This window comes from Carlito syrichta, unplaced genomic scaffold (assembly GCF_000164805.1).
Source record: "Carlito syrichta isolate Samal-C Ts95f unplaced genomic scaffold, Tarsius_syrichta-2.0.1 Scaffold289776, whole genome shotgun sequence".
Taxonomy (NCBI): Eukaryota; Metazoa; Chordata; class Mammalia; order Primates; family Tarsiidae; genus Carlito; species Carlito syrichta.
Window position 1 is genome coordinate 85570 of NW_007233872.1, and position 22728 is coordinate 108297.

At 36.8% G+C, this 22728-nt stretch overlaps 1 protein-coding gene across 3 annotated transcripts in view; it reads right to left on the reverse strand.

The window, feature by feature from the left end:
• IFT57 (intraflagellar transport 57) overlaps positions 1-22728 on the reverse strand; it is a 67832-nt gene that overhangs the window by 40898 nt on the left and 4206 nt on the right. For all 3 annotated transcript variants that reach the window (XM_008054351.1, XM_021710553.1, XM_021710552.1), the window contains exons 4-5: positions 19146-19236; positions 12439-12507 (exon numbers count right to left, since the gene is read on the reverse strand). In XM_008054351.1, coding sequence (XP_008052542.1) covers positions 12439-12507; positions 19146-19236 — 160 coding nt within the window. The remainder of the gene's footprint in view (positions 1-12438; positions 12508-19145; positions 19237-22728) is intronic.

Sequence of the window (22728 nt, forward strand, 5' to 3'; positions counted from 1 at the left end):
AAAAAAAGGCTCAGCCAGACTCAGTGGCTCAGCCTGTAATCCCATGCCTTGGGAGGCTAAGGTGAGTGGATTGCCTGAGCCCGCGGGTTCAAGACCCACCTGGGCAACTTGGCGAGACCTCATCTCTACAATAAATCAAAAATTAGCCGGGCATGGTAGCATGCACCTGTAGTTCCAGCTACTTGGAAGGCTGAGGCAGAAGGATCGCCAGAGCCCAGCAGGTCGAGGCTGCGGTGGCCGGGAGCAGCCACTGCACTCCAGTCTGGGCGACAGAGTGAGACTCCAACTCAAAAAAAAAAAAGAAAAGAAAAGAAAAAAAAGGCTCAACATCACTATTCATCAGAGAAATGCAAAGCAAAACCACAGGGAGCTATCATCTCATTATAGTTAAAGTGACTTTTATCAAAGAGACAGACAATAATAATACAGGCAAGGATGTGGAAAAAGGGGAACCCACATATCTGGATGATGAGTATACAGCCACTATGGAGAGCACTATGGAGGTTCCTCAAAAAGCTAAAACTAGAACTAGCAGATGATCCAATAATCCCACTGTGCTATACCACACACAAAAAAGTATGCTGAAGTGATATCTGCACTCATGCTTATTGCAGCACTGTTCACAATAGCCAAGATATGAAATCAACCTAAGTGTTCATCGGTGGATGAATAGATAAAGAAAATGTGGTATATATACAAATGAAATACTATCTAATCATTTTAAAAAAAGAATGAAATCCTATGAATTACAACAATGTGGATGGAACTGGGGGACATTATATTAAGTAAAATAAGTCAGACCCAGAAAGACAAATACGTTCTCACTCATATGTAAGAGCTAAAAAAAAATTGAACTCAGAGAGATAAGAGAAGAATGATAGCTGCCAGAAGTTGGGAAGGATAGTGGGGAGGGAGGATAAAGAAAGGGCAGTTAATGGGTACAAAAATACAGTTAGATAAAAGAAATAGGATCTAGTGTTCAATAGCACAAGACAACTATAGCTAACAAAAATGTATTGTGCATTTCCAAATAGCTAAAAAAGTAGAACTGGGATGTTCCTAACACAAAGAAATGTTAAATTCTTGGTAATGGATATCCAAATTATCCTGAATTGATCATTGCACATTGTATGCTTGTATCATAATATCACATGTACTCCATAAATATGTACAACTATTATGTATTCATAACTAAAAATACAAAATAAAATAGTGAGCATAAGGAGCCACTGTTTGGGTGAATTGAAGTTGGATGCTGGTGATTAAGTCACAAAGTCAATGCTTGCCAGCCCCATCCCCTCATTCCTACCCCTCTTTACAAGACAGTGAAGTTCAGAATCACCAAACAAAGCCAGAGAAGAAACTCATCATATTCCCATTTTCTTCCAGCCTGGCTGTAGGACTGTTTAAGTTGTGCATAATTTACTCAAAGTGTTTACTTAAGGATGGGCATGTTTCCCTAATTTTTACAAAGGCAAATGGATTTGCAGTGACCCTGTTTGAATCAGACCCAGAATCTGTGTTAGCAGGCTATAAGAAACTCAAACACTACATTAAGATATCCTTGTGCATACGCTATTTGTTTTTATGTTGGGCCCTTTAGTAAGCTGCATTTACCCACACCAGCTTATTATTTGGTTCCCTTAAGCAATGATTTGCTAACTCCTACTTAAGCAATGATTTGCTTAAGCAATGATTTGCTAACTCCTACTCCCAATGTCTTGAAATGATATAACATAGGGGCTCAAAACTTTTCACTCACTCCTAGGGCATAACTAATATACTGGGGGAAATGGTCTAGTGACTAATTGAAGAAAGGGTAAAAAGAGAACATTAGGTTTGGGAAAGCAGCATTAACTTATTCAAACTATACAGTCTTTTTCTACTTCCCTGTTTGCACATCTACTTCATAATCTCACTCCTCACTCAAAATTTCTTAACGCCTAATAACTGGATACATTAGTTGAGCAAGCCTTACATACAAAGAATAAATCTGTTTAAAACTCTATACTGTGCCTTGGTTATAATACTTTGAGAAAACCTTTTCTTCCCAATTGTTTCTCCATTAAACAAATGGTATTTTATATGAGGCTATATGTAAAAGAGAAATAAGCTGCTCTTTTCGTTTAATCAAAATCTTATATTATCATGACAAAGTTCTTCTCTGACACAATGCTAGCTAAGATAAAGCACAGCTTTTGGGAAATTGCATTTTTCCAGCTATTGCCGCTGAAGAAATAACTGGAAGCTCATAAAACACAAGCTAGCTAGAAGTGTCATTCAGAATTAATTAATTAAACCAATAAGTTATTTGTTGTGCTCCTACAATATTTAAGGTAAGAATCCAGGCACTGTGCTTGGTGTAAAAAGTTAAAAGGTTTTAATCCCTGCCTGCAAAGAGTTTACAGTCTATTAGGAAGAGTGTGAGGCCAATTAATGGGAGTAATAATTGGTCCTAGGTAGAAGGAGAAACTAGTGAGATAAGAACTGATCCTAAGACTGCCAAAGGAAGAATTGAAGATAACGCTCTAAACCACCTCATAAAGTAGTCTTGGGCTTCAGTAGTGGGGGCACACCATCGAAGTCAGTTCAAGAATCAAGTGTGCAGTGTTAAAAGCCTGCTCAGAATCCTGTCCTAGTAGGTAATTTCCCCTTCTTCCAGGTAATATTATGATATTAGGATGGTAAAGCATCTGAAAAAAGATTATGTTTTATAAATGTATGTGAATATGTATATATGTATACATGTATATACACATACATATATATACACACACGGGAGAACCTCAAAATCTAGAATTTATTTATTAAAAATTGCATTTTTATTTTTACATGTTTAAACTTCAGCCATCTACAAATTACTCTCCATTTAATGCAATACACCTATCAAGATGCCTTTTCCACTGCTCAAAACAGTTTTTGAATTAGTCAGTTTTGATGCCTTTTAGTGCTTCTGCTGTTTTTTGTTTCACCTCTTCTGCATCGGTAAAATGTATCCCTTTGAAGACTTTTTTCATCCAAGGAAACAAAGAAAAGTCACTGGGGGGAAAGTGGGTGAATAAAGAGGGTAGGGGCATGGAGATCATGCTGTTTCTAGTCAAAATCTGGTGAACACTCAGCACAAAGTGGGCAGGTGTAAATCACCCATCATGAAATGGGCAAACACGCTGAATCTCCAAAAAAATTCACTGATGCCGAATGCAGCCTCTTATAACAATGCTAGCTGGTACACTGATGCCAATGGGTTTCTAGAACACTTATGTAGCAGGGAAAGCCGGTACTACAAGGAGCCCACCCTCCAAAAGATTAATTCCATTTTTTGGGAGGGGTGCCCCCTCATATAATATAGATATATATGTATATAAATACATGTATATGTGTGTGTGTGTGTGTGTGTGTGTGTGTGTGTGTGTGTATGTGTGTATGTATATATATAAATGTATATCATGGCAACCTCATGAATATACTGGTGCCCAGATTCATTTGAAGAGCTCAATTTATATAACTACTGAGAGGTACCTGAAAGTCCAATTAACTGTCAAGATCAAATAGTCCCAAGACTTAAGGAAAAGGAACTAAGTTGTCTTGAGAATCACAACAGTATGGTACAAATGTTAAGAGGATGCATTTGAAATCTCATCTCTGCTCAAATCTCAGTTCTATCACGTACCACCTATTGGTCAAGTTACTTGACCTCTCTAAATCTCAGAGTACCCAACTGTTAAAAGAGAACAACAGTATTTTCCTCACTGGAAGGGTTGCTGTGAGCATTAAATGAGATGGTATATTTAAAAGGCTTGCACAGTTCATGGTACATATTAACCCCTAATATATTTTAGCAGTGATTATCATCCTTATTATATGCTAAGCATGGTAAGAGATACTTTCACATATGGACTAAATTCCCAGTAATAACACCATGAAAAAGGAAATCTTATTCTCATTTTTTTAAATGAGGAAACTGAGGTACAGAGCAGTTAGGTAACGTTTCCCTTGTCATATTCCACAAGAGGCAGGCCAAGGCAGAGTTACTCAAGAGCACAAACTCGAAAACACCTTCCCATGTGTCTTGCAACCCTTTGTCTGCCATATGGCTTGCAATTATTTTCCTCCAGTTTATCACTTTTCTTTTAATTTTAAGTTGCTTCCCTAGCCTACTTTCCCATAATAAAAAGTTTTGATTATTATGCATTCAGATGTATCAGTACTTTTATGTTTTAGGTTTCCTTGTCATGCTTTATCATGCTTACTTCAACTCAAGTATAACACTTGTTACTTATGTTTCCATTCTTTGTCTTATTGTTGAACTGTTGAACCATGTGGAGTTTACTTGGGCATAATATACGATGGAGGAATCCAGCTTTTTCTACAAATGAACAGTCTCTGGTCTCATCAGCATTTAATTGAATAGTTTGTAGCTCTCCCCACTGGTTTACATGGCTTCATATACTAGTGTCACCATATATTTGGATTATTTTATAGTCTCTTCACTACTTCATTAATCTATTTCTGTATCAGTACCATATTTTCAGACTTAAAAAAAACTGCACCAATATCACACAAAGAATTCCCACAGATTCCAGATTCTACTTCCAAATGTTAGTAGTATCTTACATAATTTTGGGGGTAATTATTATTAAAGGGATACATTTATATCTGGATGCTGAGATTAGGGAATTATCACATTTTTCTTTCTATTTTCTGTACTTTTTTTAAACACAGAGAATATATTTCACTTTTAAAAATAACAGCATTTTTAAAATTTATTTTAAAGATGTGGGGTACAATTCAGGATTAGGTATACAAGTGGTCATCATACAGGTAAAGTTTGGTCCCCACTTTGTCTGGTTTGAGATCAGGTACCCTTATTAATGTTTTTTTCAATTAGCAGGTAAAAATGTTATAAGTCTGATTACCTTCCAAAGACTAGCTGGTACAGGTTTATGCTTTAGGACTCTGAATAAGAGGCAGAAGATGTTTTAATGCAATGGTGAAATTTAAATTTAAACTTACAAGAATGTTTGGGATGTAGATAGGCAGAATAGAGACAAGCCAAGTGTTTACAGTGAGGAAAATAGCCAAAGCCACAATACTGAAATAGGAATGAACATGGCTTGTGATGATCAAAATGAGAAGATAAACTGAAGGCACAGAAAAGTGAATGCTGGGGAGCAAAAAAGAGTTAAGTACATCGTGAAAGACCTTAACATCTAGGCTAAGGAATGTGAACTTTGTCCTCCAAGGCAGAAAAGAGGTCAAGAATTATAGGCAAGGTACAATGACTTCATTTATTTATTCAACAACTATTTATCCAGTGTCCACTATCTGCCATACACTGTTCTAGTGGAGGAAAGTGAATTAAAAAAAAATCTTCAGGAAAAAAAAAACATGCTAGATATGTTTTATAAAGATTTATGGGTTGCAGATTTGTGGGTTGGTTGAGGAGTAAACAGAGCGAGGTGATAAGGTGTCATGGAGGAGACAGAACTTGTACATTTAAGAGTCAGGTATGGTGGCTCATGCCTGTAATCTCAGCACTTTTGGAGGTCAAGGCAGGAAGATTGCTTGAGCCCAGGAGTTCAAAACCAGTCAGGGCAACATAGTGAGAACTCATCTCTACCAAAAAATGTTTAAAAATTAGCTAGGCATGGTGGCATGCACTTTGCCCAGCTACTTGGGAAGCTGAGGAGGAATGATTGCTTGGGTCTCGGAGATCAAGGCTATGGTGAGCTGTGATTGTGCCGCTGCACTCCAGTGTGGGCGACAGTGAGACTCTGAATAAAAAAAAAAAAAGTGAGGAAGCGGGAGAGACAGTGAGAGGGTATTTCAGATAAGAAACAATGGAAAAGAAAAGGATGGGATGGGACCAGATATACGCAAGAGATGCTCAAAAACCTTTGAGGGGACCCATTTAACTGGAATAAAGGGCTTATAGAAGAAAACAAAGTTGGCTATGAAGGCAGTTGTCAAATTGTTAAGGGCCTTGAAAGTCAGATCAAAACTATATTGCTGTATAATCTATATAACTAGACCTGTAGGCAATGAAAAGCCATCAAAAGTTATTGAGCTCAGAATGACCCGATAAAAGTCATGTTTTGATAAGTCAGATAGAGAAATAGGGTGGAAAATATTTCAGAAAAGGGTAGGGGTGGGATAGAAGGATGAAGAGCAAAGACCATTTAAGATATTAGTATTATACAGTCCAGACAGGTGATGAAAAGACATGGCCTTCAAAATCAGCCAAAGGGATGGATATGACAGATATTTCAGAGGCAGCATCCATGGGCCTTAATGACTGACTATCTAGATGTCCTGGATGAAAATCAATCAGATATTCAAAGTACTAACACTGCTAGGGTCAGGTGGTGGGTGGTGACGTGGGTGGGTATGTGGATGTGCTTAAAGAACATAGGGCTCTAGAGGACTGAAAAAAATGCACATTATCTGGGTATTCATTTAATATGCTGAATTAAATAAGAAATATCTATTAATGTTGCTATAAGAAATATAACCTATCCATTTATAAAATGACAGCTCTCAAATAATAACAAAAAAATTGTATTACTTTACACCAGATTTCCCTTAGTCATTTCTGTAGGGGAGATCTTGTGTGACAGCAAATTTCGTCTAGTGGGCCTTCAATAATAATCCATGTGTCAGATTATGAAAATAAAGCCATGACATCACCAGGGCTTCCTCATTTATATAGAAATTCAGGCTTCTTGATAGCTTATATCCTATGTAAGCTTCTTACTCAAAAATACTCATGACAATCGAGGGACTTATTTGTATTGAGGACTGAGGCTTTTCTATTCTTCTATGGTGCATAAGAATGCTGGGAACAAATTCAAGCCTCCAGGAAAGGTGAAAAATTGCACAACAATAAGAAACGCAAAAAGTTCATTCTCTATGTCAGCACCATGTCGGGTACTAGCCACAGGTTAGGTTATAATACCCACAAAACAAGATTGGGAAGAATTATTTGTGCCCCCAGTTTACAGATAAGAAAGCAGAGTCACAAAAGAGGTTAATTAATTTGCTGTGGTCATGTGGCTAGTAACACACAGTCAGGATTTTATCTAAGGCTGTTATTTCTGTCATAGACTCTACCTTCAAGGTATGGACTCAGTTCTGGAAGGGACCTTCAAAAATCCTTGCTCCCTACTTTTTGCTAGACCCACAATGAAACTAGGATGAAAATAAAGATCTCTTGTTTCAAGTGTGGATTCAAAAGCTACACTACAGATCAAGCAAAACTCTGCCTTTTACACCCAGCAAGAGCTGCTGTGTGAGCCTCCGTTGAGCAGTGAGCACCAGAGTTTTTTCCATCAGCCCACATATCCCATTCCCCTACAGATGTAAAACGGATGGGGGTGGTAAGGGTTAGTTACCAGAGAAATAAAAGCATTTACTCAGTCATCATATGCTCCATCACACTCAAACACGTGGCATTTTAATTTCTCCTGTGAAATACCAATCACAGACTTTTCTCATAGCACAGATATGAGGCCTAAGACTCAAATGTTTCAGGAAAGGAGAAGAAAAAACATTTTCCTCAAGCGGGAATCAAAATCAAAGGTTATCTATGGGGCAAACTATGCTGTAGAACAGTTTTTTCCCCTTGTATTACTCAGAAAGGATATTTTGTCTAGAAGAAAACTGTAAATAGTATATAAAATTAAAAAGATTTTTGAAGTATTTAAGGTATTAACCAAAGCAGATTCATCTTTCCCCCCCTTTGATTATAATACTGCAGACTTGCCTAGATGATACTCTAAACTAAAATTGAAATGACATTTTTATTCTAAGCCCATATTTTTACTTCCTTTCAGCTTTTGCTTTTTAAGCTAAAAAGTCTCTCATTCTTGCTTGGTACAATGAATTTTTTGCTAGGTAATTAAAAACCAATTGTGTTTAAACCTTTTGAGATACTTGGGTTTAAGCTTTATAACTCAGGACTTGGTTTCTAAAACCTCAAATTTAGCATCTCAAGGAAGAATAGTATCTATGGCATGTTTCTAAAAAATGTTTTGAAATGAAGTGATGGGCATTTAAAAATAGAATTCCGAGACTGCACCGCTCCCTCTCGTCTTTTCTTCAGTGGGGGAGGAGAATGACACATCTGCATTATGCTGCCAGAATGTTGGTGCCATGATTCTGTTGAGTTTCCCAATGTTGATGGGCGCTAAAAAGACCACTCATAATTGCAGCATAGCCACCATGAGCATGCAGTTCCCAATTGACATATTCAACTTAGAAATGGAAATGGCCAGCATACCTTGCTAACACCTTGTCACCAGTGCCTTCCTTCCCTGTTCCCACCCCCACAGTTCTGAACATTCTACTATACTCCTAAACATCACAGGCCCTGCCAACCTGCCAGAGCTCTAATTTAGCACCAGTGTCTTCCTGATGGCCACTCTCAGGGTGGTGTTGGCTAAGTTTCAGATTATAAGAACACTCAAGAATTAGAGGGGCATAGAGAACATGGGATTTTTTGGATTAGTCTTGAAGGCTAATATTCATTCTTGATGCTTTCCTTCTAAGAAAGCCTATCTCAAAATTCAAATAATTAACTTATAAATGAAACTTTGAGAAACGAAGCAACCCTTTGCTAGTTACAGCTGGTTTCCTGAAAAGTATCATGTTTGGTAAAATTATAATTGGGGTAAGGGAATTAGTGGGGGAAATCACACAATAAGAATTGCTTTAGGCCAGGCTCGGTGGCAACTTGGTGAGACCTCGTGTCTACAATAAAAAATTACAATAAAAAATTAAAAAAGTATCCAGGCATGGCAGCACATGCTTGCAGTTCCGGCTACTTGGAAGGCTGAGGTGGAAAGATCGCCAGAGCCCAGAAGGTCGATGCTGGAGTGGCTGTGAGTGTGACACTGCACTCCAGCCCGGGCAACAGAGTGAGACTCCAACTCAAAAAAAAAAAAATGACTTTAAGTATATTTTTTAAGCTTCACAGTAAATAAATGTTCTGAAAAGCATCTTCTTCCAAAACAAACCAATTTCATTGTTGTAAGCATTCATCAGCAGCAGCAAAGGAACACTTCTCTTAGAACATATCTTTTTTGGTGTTCATGAAACACTACTGCTGTGTCATGACTGCTTAGGCAGATATTCAAAGCTTAGTCAATGGGCAGACCACCTCTTTACAGTATTCAAGTTAGCAGTTACAGGCTTCAGCTATGTTGCAGTAGTCAAGAAGACGGTCACCGGTTTCTCTTTCAAGTAAGGACTTGCTGCCCAGCTGGAGGGAATGTGGCCAGTAGACAGCCTCCTGATGTCAGCTCCCTAAGGGTCCATCTCACTTGCAAAGAACCAGCTGCACACTGATGCTGATGGATTCTTAGAACAATTACCTAGCGGGGGAAGCCTATACTACAAGGGGCCCACCAAAAAATAATTACATGTTTTTGGGGATCCCCCCCCTTGTACACAGGTAGATTTCTCCTACATTATCCCACATGGTACATAGAAGACAACATAGTTACTGTTAGTAAGTTCTTTTCTGTATGAAGATTAAACTATACCTTGCCTACAGAATATACATATAAAAACTATATAAAATAGCACACATTCAGGTATGTATTCATTCGATATTACTGATTATTGGGCAACTTCTACACACCAAGCACAGGAGTTTGCATTCTAGTGATTGAGACAGACAATAATCACTTCAGTAATGAATACAATACCAGAGTCTGTGAAGAAAACAGCAAGATGAGAGGACAGAGAATGACTGGAGAGGCATCTCTTGTTCTAAAACCACAGGTAGGGAGGGACTGCTGGGATCCACACAGGTTAGGCTTGCAGTCAAGTACACATTTAGTAAGTCACTTTCCTCGATAGTATATATCATTCTTTTTCGGGTGGAGAATTCATCATACTCAACTTTACTAACATAATATTTCTTCTGCATTGTGAGTTCACCTGCTGCACGAAACATAAAATCTTAAATCTATGTTACTAACCTATATAGCAAGTCTGTCTTGGGGAAAGAGGAGCCTGAGCCATCATAAGCTCAGATACAGCTGTCTCAGGCAGATGGCTTTAGTGGGCAATATCATGAGCTTGCCAGGTTTTTTAAAATATGAAAGGATTTTCTGCCTCATTAGTACTCCATGGTTGACCATCCACAAACACCTGGTGTTCACACTTCTTCCTCTTGTGGAAATGTAACTATACGTAGTCTTAGCACTAAAGGACATATGTTACCTAATCTTTGTCCAAAGATTCTAATACTTAGATAATGCAAAAAGGCACAAGTTGAAGAAAAACCCTTCCTCATATAGTCTGAGATGAAAAATGTAAAACAGGATCAGTAGGGACTTGGAGTAATGGTAGAGGCAAATTACTTTGCTCCTTTCCAAAACTCAAACTACTTTGGAAGGAATCCCAGGTGGCCTCCACAGTTCTCTATTTACACCATCAATATAAGAATGAATAATACAACTGACTATCTCTGAGAATAACTGTGTATATATCTCTACTTATATTCTACTTCAGGAGCACTTTGTCATTACCATCTTGAATACATACGTTACGTGAACACCAATATCAGTGTATTTGCCAAAGGCAGGAAACAAACCATACCTACATCTTGTTGAACTCTTGTTATGAGGTAAAAGGAAAAAAAGTAACAGACGTGGAGTTTGAAGGAATAGTTCAAATTCAGATACTATAATTTATTAGTTTTTTAAAAGATTAAACTGTCCCAAGATTATAAATTTCAGTGTTTATATTTGTGAAATTGAGATAATATCTACCCAAATACCTTACAAGGTCAGTAAAAGGATGTGTTTTAAAGTACTCTTAGAACTACAAAATGATATGCAAATGTAAGGTATTATTATAACTGAAGTTTGTTTGGATTTAATATTAACATATTATTCTGATAAAATTTTCAATTGATAAAGAAAATCCTTCATTAATTTAAGAAGTAAATAATTCAGTACTTTCTGTGATACACTATGGGGAATACAAAAAACAACAGCAATCTCTGTTATAAAGGAGCTACAAATCAAATTTCAGGGGGGAATTTTGGGGAAAGATGTGGTTTTGGTTTTTGCCAACATTTACCGAGTACTTTCTATGATACTGATATTGGTTCTGTGCTTTACTATAGTAACTCTTTTAATTTTCAAAAACCCTATGAGAAAGGTAATATTTTTATCTCATTTTACAGGTGAACAAGATGAGGCACAAGAAGTTTGGAAACTTGCCCAGGGTTGGAATCCCAGTAATAAAGTCAAGTAACACACTCAGTGAGCCACGACACTTCATGACATCTCAAGTTAGGCAGGAAACACACATAACATACACATTACTAAAAATAAAAGACGAGAGTAAGCAATACTAAGACAGTAAATGACAAATGAAGAGATATATTGGGGAAGGGTAGATTAAGTAAAGCTTCATAATATGAAACCAAAATTAGATTCAAACTTGTTTTGATGATTCAGACAAGAAAAATTAAATAAAGGACAAATAATATTATATTACACATGTACTCCTTCGAAGATGCAATGGGTAAATACTTTATTGAAATATGTAATATTCATACAGAAAAATAAAAAATCCCATATATACATTTGAAACATCTCATTGGGTATGTACTCTTTTACATTGGGTATGTACTCTTTTACAGCACTGGATTTATTTGATAGTTAAAACAGCAAAAACAAACTGACTTTAAGCAATGTCTGATTTCTTATCCACTTAAGAGTCTCAATATAATCCATTTTATTTCAAAGAATAACAATTAAAATATTTTCCCATAATCAAGATAATTCAAACCTACACTATTATAATATAAATAACTTGAAGTAGAATAATTGATGTCAGCCAGGCTCAGTGGCTCAGCCTGTGATCCCGTGCCTTTGGGAGGCTGAGGGGAGTGGATTGCCTGAGCCCGCGGGTTCAAGACCCGCCTGGGCAGGCAAGACCCCATCTCTACAATAAATCCAAAAATTAGCCGGGCATGGTAGCACGTGCCTGTAATTCTGGCTACTCGGAAGGCTGAGGCGGAAGGATCGCCAGAGCCCAGCAGGTCGAGGCTGTGGTGGCCGGGAGCGGCCACTGCACTCCAGTCTGGCCGACAGAGTGAGACTCCAACTCAAAAAAAAAAAAAAAAAATAGAATAATTGATGTCTTTCATAATAAAAAAAAACTCAACAGGCAAACTATTTTCAGTTTGCACAAGAAGCACTGTGTTGACTTTCCATGGTATTAACAGGAGGCTGCCTCACTCACCTCTCTGGATTTTTATATTTGCTATAATTATAACATTTTATATATAGGAATGCAATTTTGAGAGCTACTTTTCAAATGGCATACAAAACAATGGTTTCTACTCATTTAAATTTCCAGCAGAACACAACATACACTGATTGCTTGTTGATCTTGTATGTATCTGATGAAACTTACCGAGCGATATGTCAGGGCCTTTAAAACGTTGAGATCAATAAAGTTGTCTTCATTATCTGTCTCCTCTTCCTTAGAAAAAGAAAATAATTTTAAAATAATTATTAAAGGTTATAATTTTTAAAATATATTTCCAGCTTTCACATAATAATATACACTAAGCTATACTAAGCTTAATATAAAATCTAATGCTAGAAAAGGTATTTAAAAACCTAGTGAATGCTGGTTGGTTGTGGGGACTCATGCCTGTTATTGTAGCACTTTGAGAGACCAAGGTGAGAGAATGGTTTGAGCTCAAGAGTAGGAGACCAGCCTGGGCAACATAGGGAGACCCTGTCTCTATCAAAACAAAACAAAACAAAACAAAAAACCTAGTGAATGCATGTATAAAGTAGGGCAAAGAATTACTAATAGCTCATTCCATTTTTTGTTTGTTTGTTTTTTTTTTAGTTGGAGTCTCACTCCATCACCCAGGCTGTAGTGCAGTGTCACACTCACGGCCACCCCAGTATAGACCTGCTGGGCTCCAGCAATTCTTTCGCCTCAGCCTTCCAAGTAGCTGGAACTTCAGGCGTGTGCTACCACACCCTGCTAGTTTTTTTATTTATTGTAGAGATGAGGTCTCACCAAGTTGCTCAGGCTGGTCTCGAACCCAGGGGCTCAGGTAATCCACTCATCTCAGCCTCCCAAAGTGCTGGGATTACAGGCTGAGCCACTGAGCCCTGCCCACTCATTCTTTGTTAAGGTTTTGATGGTACTGCTTAAATAGGACCTTTTTTGCAGTCACTGAAGAAAGAAAAAAAATGTGCGGGGGAGGAAGGAAGCCACTGCTATAAACCTACAGGTAAATACCAAAAAGAAAAAAAAAAAAGCAGGAAATAGCCCCAAGTGGCATATTCAAAATAAAGAGGAGTTAAGGGAAATTTTGAGGACCATGACTAAAATGGGCAAAAATGAGAGGCTGACAAACATAGAATATTCTCACTTGATCCAAGGACCAATCACTTTGATACATATTTTTGGCATCTCATCTCTTGTATGCTCAAATTTGATAAGGTAATGGTTACCAGTAGTGCTTGGTCCATGACCCTTAAATCTATTAAGAAGGATAGGTAAGGAGATTCCAAGCTAGTCCTCATCTACAGACCCACTGGTTGTGGGAGGTGGGGGTAGAAAGTGACCCTTTGAGAGGCAACCCCCTCCCCAATATACAGTAAATACGGAGTCTGAGCAGGTTCTATGAGCATGTAGGACAATATGTGAGCTCTCCTTTTCTTCAAATGTCTTTGTGATGACAAGTGACATAGTAGGTAAAACAAATGTAACAAGAATATCTCGATCTTAACGGCAAGGTAATAAAGCCAATGGAGTTTAGTCCTCAAGTCATATGATCTTATAAAGAAAAAAAAAACCCAACAAGTAAATATGAGTTAACACTTCCACAGGTAGAATTGTACAAAGCCATAGTGGTAGATTTCACAGATAATCCTTACTTTCAAGAATTCAGAAATATATAAGACACTGGTTCTCTAAGTGTGGTTTTGAGAACAGCAGCATCAGCATCACCTGAGAATTTCTTAAGATGCAAATTCTAAGGCTGTATCTCAGATCCACTCAGAAACTCTAGGGGTAAGGCCACTAGGGTAAAATAGGAGAACTATGTTAAATCTTGGAGAACTGGAAGGATTTTAGTAAAATAACAAACAATATAAATGTAGATTTTATACATTGAAGCAACATTTACATTTTTAGAGTGTAGGATAGTAGGACAAAGTGGTACAGACAAAACTGATCTGTTTTTATCTTAAAACCGAAGCACAGATGCACACCTTTGAAAACCAGCTTAGTCCATTCTGTGTTTGCACTACTAACAGTCTACTTAACCAGAGCAAATGATTGAAATGCCAAGAGAGAAGAAAGAAGTTTATAATGCTTTTACAATAACCTGATCAGTACTGTTTACATAGGCAATCAATAAATACTTGTTGAATTAGACTGGACTGAACACTAACAGGTAAAAAGCTTAATATAATAATGGGTACTAGAAAGACTCAGCATCCAATATGTGGTGCTGTTTTTCCCATAACCAGGATTTACATGTCCAGGAATCAGGGGGTAGAAATGGAAGTGGCACCAGCAGCCCACTAGCAAAATTGCTGCTTCCTGTTCCCATGACTTTATGATTTGCTGGCTTAGTGATATAATTTCCAAAAGGAAAAATGCTTCTACCAAGAGATGCAACAATGATGCAATTGAACTGGAAGTTAAAACTGCTACCAGGCAACTCTGGGATCCTCAAACCTCTGAATCAATAGGCAAAAAAGGAAGTTGCTGTGCTAGCTGTCATGATTGATCCTGACTACTAATGGGAAAATGGACTACTGATCCACAATGGAAAAAAAGAAAGAGTAAGTCTGAAATACAGGAAACAGATCGTTTAAGGCATTTCTTAGTATCACCATGTCCTGTGATTAAGGTCAACAAAAAACTACAACAATCCACTTCAGACAGAACTATTAATTGCCCACACCACACCTTACCCCACCCCACTGGGTAAAAAACTACAACTGGCTGAGGTGCTTGCTAAAAGCAAAAGGAATACAGAATGGGTAGTGAATGAAGATAGTTTTAAATACCAACTTACAAGCATGTGGCCACTTATAGAAATGAGGATTATAATGTCATGAGTATTTCCTACTTATTTTGAATGCATTTGTATGCAAATACCTTTGTTTTATTTGCTCCTTTACTCCCTTATCATGTAACATAAAAGGTACCGACATTACATCACAGTATTTGAGTATTGTTATTTTTATGTCCTACAATATAAGTTACAGGATATCAGGGAGGAGAGTAAACATCACTCAGACTTTACCTCCACTTCTGGGGAAGGATTTAGAGTAATATCTCTTGTACGCAAGATAGTTATATCATGTTAGGTGGAATTATGACTTTGCTATTGTCTTCATTTGGAGATTATGATTTAAGAAGATGTGTATGTGTGCTAAGTTAATTAGGAGTGTGGGCTTGTGATGGCTAATTTTATGTGTCAGTTTGACTGAGCCATGGGGTGCCCAGGTATTAAACATTCGAAGTATGTCTAGAGTATTTCTAGATGAGATAAATAATTGAAATCAGTAGACTGAGTAAGAGAATTGCCCTCCCCAGTGTGGATGGGCCTCCATTCAATCTCCTGAAGGTCTGAATAGAACGAAACAGCTGAAATAAGTAAAAATCTACTCTCTGCCTCACTGTTTTCAAACTGAGACATTGGTCTTCTCTTGCCTTCGAATTCGAACTGAAACCTAAACTATTGGCTCAGCTCTCCTAGCTTTCAAACTCAAAGTGGAACTCTACCATGGCTCTCTTGAGTCTGCAGTTTGCCAACTGTGGATCTTGAGACTTCTCTGTCTCTATAGGCGGGTCGATTCCTTACAATAAGGCTTTATTACTATATATGAGAAGAAACCCCAAAAACCCTGGAATTTATTAAAAATTGTGTATTTATTCTTACATGTTTAGACTTTAGTCACCTTCAAAGTACTCTCCGTTTGATGCAATTCACCTATTGAGATGCTTTTTCTATTGCTCAAAACAGTTCTGATGCCTTTTAATGCTTCTGCTGTTTTTTGTTTCACCTCTTCCACATCAGCAAAACATTTCCCTTTGAGAACTTTTTCGTCCAAGAAATAAAAAAAAAAGTCACTTGGGGTGAGACTGGGTGAATAGGGAAAGTGGGACACAGAAGTCATGCTATTTTGGGTCAAAAACTCTGAACACTCAGCTCAGTATGGGACAGTTGTTTGTGTAAATCACCCATCATAAAATGGGCAAATGCACTGAAAGAATCTCAGAAAGAAAAAAAAAATCACTGAAGTCAAATGCACTCTCTCTCTCTAGCTGGTATGCTGATGCCAATGGGTTCATAGAACACTTATCTACCGGAGGAAGCCCGTATTACAAAGGGGTACACCCTCCCCAAAGTAATTCTGTTTTTGTTTGTTTTTTTTAGGGGTCCCCCTCGTGTGTGTGTGTGTGTGTGTGTGTGTGTGTGTGTGTGTGTGTGTGTGTGTGTCCTATTGGTTGTTTGATAGAAAAAGGATTAAGTTACTAAATATTATTAAAAGATCTTTTAAAAGGAATCCAAATATAAACAGGTTTTTAAAATCGTTTAGATTTGCAAACTATTAGGATTCTAATCTCAATAATTTAGAAGGCACTCAACAATATCCTTCCATTTCTTTGCCTAACATGTGCCATCTTAATTCTCTTACTGTCACTTACTAAGAATATGATTACATATAGCAGGTGAGAATATTTTGTGTCATGAACAATACACTTTTCAAAAAAATAGTTATCAATATGTCCTATCCTGATATGGCCAACCTAAAACTAGAGGTTTCTAGTTTCTAGATGATTATTATAGCAGAATGCTGACTGTCAGAAATAATCTTTACCATCTTTGAGCAATCTAACAAACTCTGGTAACAGAATCAATATCCCACCATCAAAAGGCCTCTTGGCAGCGAAACAGTTCTCCTTGGCAAGAAGAATAGAAGTAATAGACAGCCCCTTGGAATAACACAATAGCAATAAGGAAGAAAATTCAAGACACATGATGCAAGGGAATGAAGAGCCTCAGAACAGTCTCTTTGAAGAAGGCCTTCAGTTTGATCTTATGATAGTAGAAGGTCTTCATCTCATGGTTGGGAAGAAATGTGTGAAGAGACTATTTTCTAGTATATTTCTCTAAGTTTACTCTCCCAATAATGCTGCTTTAAATTTTAACTGGTTCCTTGGGAAAAAAAAATTGCTATAATTTCTAAAAGTTATGTAACAAAGTACTAAAAGATACATTTTATGGTCAAATATTTAATGAACATTTACTATGCACCAGGCCCTGCACAAGAAGCAGGACATGACAATGAGCAAAATGATACATGGTTTCTGCTCTCACAAATTTTTTCCCCCTAATTAGCAGATTTGGTTTTCCTTTTTCCTTTGACTGGCAGTTTTAAGTTATATGGCTTTGAGATGTGTTAATATACCAGGACTGGGTAGCTGTTGCTAAACTATTAAATAGTTATTATGAAGACAAGACAAGAGAAATATCAGAGTAGAATAAATGAGGTGGACAATTGGAAATATGTGAGAACTTAATTTCTGAGCTTGGATAGAAAGATCTGTTACACAAAAAATAAAGTCTAAACTACTTAAAGTGTCCAAAACAATCTGAACTTGGTGCATCTTCCCAGTTAATCTTAATTCTCACTTAGGAGCTCTAACCACAATGGTCTTCTCTCAGTCCTTGACCATGCTAAGCTCCTTTCTGTATTCAAAGTTTTTGCACATGCTGTACCACCAGGGCCTTGCCCACTGCCTGTAGCATAACAGGTGCTCAATAAAAACACACAGAATGAATGAATGTATTTTTGCCTTGAATTTTTAAATGTGTCACATTAACCAAAAACTATTTATTTTTAAAAATCACCTTCCTTAAGACTTTAATTGGTTTATGACAGTAAAATATGGTTGACACTTGAACAACATGGGTTTGAAGTACATGGGTCCACTTCTATGTAAATTTTATTTTGCCTGTGCTACCCCTGAGACAGCAAGACCAACCCCTCCTCTTCTTCTTCTGCTTCAGCTTACTCAACATGAAGACCACAAGAGGAAGACATTTATGAAAATCTACGTCCACTTAATGAATAGTAAACATATTTTTTATTCTTTACAATTTTATTAACATTTCCTTTTCTCTATCTTACTTTATTGTAAGAATACAATACACAGTATTGTGTGTAGTACATATAGTATTATATACAGTACATGATACAGCACAGTATACAGTATATAATACATATAAAAAATCAACTATGTTATGGGTAAGCCTTTGGTCAACAATAGGTTATTAATAGTTAAGTTTTTGGGAGTCCAAAGTTATACATAAATCTCTGACTGTATGAGAATTGATGCCCCTCATCCCTACATTGTTCAAGGGTCAACTGTACATTATAAAGTTGTTTTTCCCACCATTTCTGTTTCAGATCACATGCATACTTTCAAAAATACAGGGTCAATTCGTTTCTAGTTCTGAGAAAGAATTATCTTTAGAAAAAGCTCTTTTGTCTCTATCATCTCTATCATCTTACTGGTCTAAAATGTTGTAGAGACTTGACCATTTAGCTTCACACTGTGGATAGGATGTTAAGCATGTAAAAAGATGCAGATGCTGCCAGACAACTTAAATAATAACAGTTATTTACAAGCATTTTTTAAAAATTCCTGAAAGGTAGTACTCATCCTAATTTGAGATACATTAAAAAATTCCTCAGAAATGAGTGGTATTCTTATGAAGCAGAATGTATTATCTTAAATTCTGTTGTTCTATTCTAAATTCTTTATTAGTTATGGCCTATTTAAGATCATGAATGGTTAATAAAATATTTACTCATATAAATAGTGTTATACACGTCTTTACATAGTTTAAGAAATTCTATTAAAATTCAGACCTCAATCATGAGAGGACACAAACATTAATTTAATCAAAGGTTTAAATGACTGATACTTGGAACTATATTTAAAATGTTTTCTTCTCTAGAAGCAATGAAATAAAATATATTTCAGAAAATGGAAGCTTAGAGAAATTAAGAGAAGGGAAAGGAACCCAAAGCTGGAAGTGGACAAAAATCCAGCAACACACATACCACAAATTCTTCATCCATTTTATTTAACGTCAATTCTGCATCATCTTCTGGAACAGTTTCTTCTTCTAATTCTTCTATTGGGTATACTGGCCTAAAATAGTAAGGCTTAATATGAGATGAGTTTAAGAAATATTTTAGTAAGACAAAAAGGTATAATGTAAATATTAAGGATCTCCTTGGTGCCAGATTTTGTTCTTATTCATCCCCTTCCATAATCATTGTTAAATGTCTTATGTATTCTTCCTAAAACTTTCTATGTAAAAAAGCAAAATATATTTGTCTCTAAATTTAAAGAATAAGCCAGGCTCGGTGGCTCAGCCTGTAATCCCGTGCCTTGGGAGGCTGAGGTGAGTAGATTGCCTGAGCCCACGGGTTCGAGACCTGCCTGGGCAGGCGATACCTCATCTCTACAATAAATAAAAAAAAAAATCAGCCGGGCATGGTAGCATGCGCCTGTAATTCTGGCTGCTCGGAAGACTGAAGCTGAAGGATCACCGGAACCCAGCAGGTCGAGGCTGCGGTGACCGGGAGTGGCCACTGCACTCCAGTCTGGGTGACTGAGTGAGACTCCAACTCAAAAATAAATAAATAAATAAATAAATTTAAAGAATAAATTTACAAATGAAATGTTACTATGCATATTGTTATTCATTAACTTTCTCTACTTACCAATATACCACATTAAACTATATAAACATCTTTCTCATTTTTTACATACCTGCACTGTAATTCATTGAAAAGCAGCACCATAATTAATGAAGCCAGCAGCTTATGACCGAACATCAAAGTTTCTGGTTTGCTAGACAATGTTGCAAAGACTATCCTTGTGCATTTATTATTACATATATAATTTAGAATAAATTTGTTCGAGTGAATGGCTGGGTAAACAACTTTGTACATATTATGGTTTTGCTAGATATTGCCAAAATACTACCCTTATTACACTCCCAACAACAGTAAAAGATAGTGACTCTGTTTCCATATATTCTCCAATACAATACATAAACTTTCATCTTTGCCAATCAACCAAGTGAAAAACTCTCATTCTTGTTTTAATTGCATTTCTTTGGCATGAAAGTAATTGAACATCTTCTCATATTTTGTTTGGTTAGTCATGCTTATTTTTCAGAGAAACGCCTATTTATGCCCTTTGCCTTTTTGTATATTAAGAAAATTAATGCTCTGCCTAAATATTGTCCATAGTTTATTATTTATAATTGTGGCTATGCAAAATTGTTACAGTTCTTATTAGACTAACTTGGCAACCTTTCCTTGCATAGACCCTAGAGCTTTTACATCATATTAATATATAGAAGGCTTTCCCTAACTACAACCCCAATACTCTGCTAGTTTTAATGTACATCTTTGATCAATCTAAAGTTGACTTTGACATAAATAATAAAAAGGGCTCCAGTTTTTTTTTTGTTGTTGTTGTTGTTGTTGTTGTTTTTTGAGTTGGAGTCTCACTCTGTCACCCAGACTGGAGTGCAGTGGCCGCTCCCAGCCACCGCAGCCTCAACCTGCTGGGCTCCGGCGATCCTTCCGCCTCAGCCTTCCAAGTAGCTGGAATTACAGGCATGCGCTACCACGCCCAGCTGATTGTTTGATTTATTGTAGAGATGAGGTCTCGCTGCCCAGGAGGGTCTCGAACCTGCGGGCTCAGGCAATTCACTCACCTCAGCCTCCCAAAGGCACGGGATTACAGGCTGAGCCACCGAGCCCGGGGGGCTCCAGTTTTTTAATTTCCAAAATCTAACTAGAAGTCCTAACACTAAAGAACAACCATTTCTTCATCAAGAGTAATGACATGTATTTCCTATACTAAAAATACCCAAATGTATTTGGGTTTATTTATGGAAACCGTTTTTAAAAATCCATACCTCAGAAATGTTAACAAAATATAAAACCAATATTTAATATTAAGGAGGGAGAGTACTATGAACCAAATTCATCTTCTCAAATAATAGGTTTCCTAATTTTTCATTTGTTAGAATTAGATGAGACCTAAAAGTTAGGATTTGTGTTGGCATATTTAGATATATAAAATAATAGTCTATAATATACAGCTTCTACATAATTTACATTCAAAATCTTCTTTTCTAGCTATTTTGAAATATACATTATCTTATTAACTAGTCACCCTACTGTACAGTGCAACACTAGAACTTAGTCCTCCTAACTATAACTTTGTACCCACCTGCTTTGACCAGCCTCTCCACATTCTCCCATTTAGCTGATATATTCTCTAATATTTATTGCTTTTCAACTTCTCCCTCTTTTACTCCTTTTATAAATTACCCAAGTCACAGTCTCTTCAAATGGATATTCACATACACAAGAGTGAAACTAGACACCTACCGCATACTACTTACAAAAAGAAAATCAAAATGTATTAAAGACTTAAACGTATAAGCTGAAACTATAAAACTGCTAGAAGAAAATCTATGAGAAATGTTTCATGAACTGATCTGGGAAAGGATTTTTTGAGACCTCAAAAGCACAGACAACAAAAGCCAAAATAGACAAATAGGATTATATCAAATATAAAAGCTTTTGCATGGCAAAAGAAACAACAGAGTGAAGAGACAACCTACAGAAAACATTTGCAAACTATGAATCTGACAGGAGGTTAATACCCAGAATATATAAGAAATTTAAACAACTCAATAGCAAAAGAAAGAACATAATCTCATTTAAAAAAAAAACAAATATTGTTTCCCCCGGGGTCTCACTCTGTCGCCCAGACTGGGGTGCAGTGGCACAATCATGGCTCACCATAGGCTTGACCTTCTGGGCTCAGGGGATCATTTCACCTCAGCTTCCTGAGTAGGTGGGACTACAAGCATGTACCACCGTGCCTGGCTAATTTTTTTTTTTTTTTTAAGAGATGGGCTCTCACTATGTTGCCTAGGCTGGTATGGGACTTCTGGGTTCAACCAGTCCTCCTGTCTTGGCCTCTCAAAATGCTGGAATTACAGGCAAGAGCTATCACATCCAGCCAGAAAAATGGGTAAAAGATTTAAAGAGACATTTCTCAAAAAAAAGACATACAAATGGCCAACAGGCTGGGAAAGACAAGGAGGAAAAGGAGAATGAGGTAAGGTTGGTTAAAGTGGGTGGGTAAAAAGTGACAGATAGAAAGAATAAGTTCTAGTATTCCACTGTAGAGTGACTACAGTTAATAATATATTGCATATTTTAAAATAGCTAGAGAGAATCTGAATGTTCTCAGCATAAAAAAATAAATACATGAAGAAATTGATATGCTAATTTCCCTAATTTGATCATTGCATATTGTGTGTGTGTGTGTGTGTGTGTGTGTGTGTGTAGAAAAACATCACATTGTACCCCACAAATATGTACAATTTGTAGCTATAAGTTCCCTCCATGTATATACTGTGCTTGTGTGAGTAAAACAATATATGCACAGAGACTTTTTAAAAATTTACCTACATTGATAAAAATATAGTCACAGTTAAACCTTTAATAATTATGTATTTAAACAGAGAAAGGATACAATAATATCTAACACATTACTTCAGAACTAGTTTTGAAGACCTGACATTCCAATTTTGTCTTTACT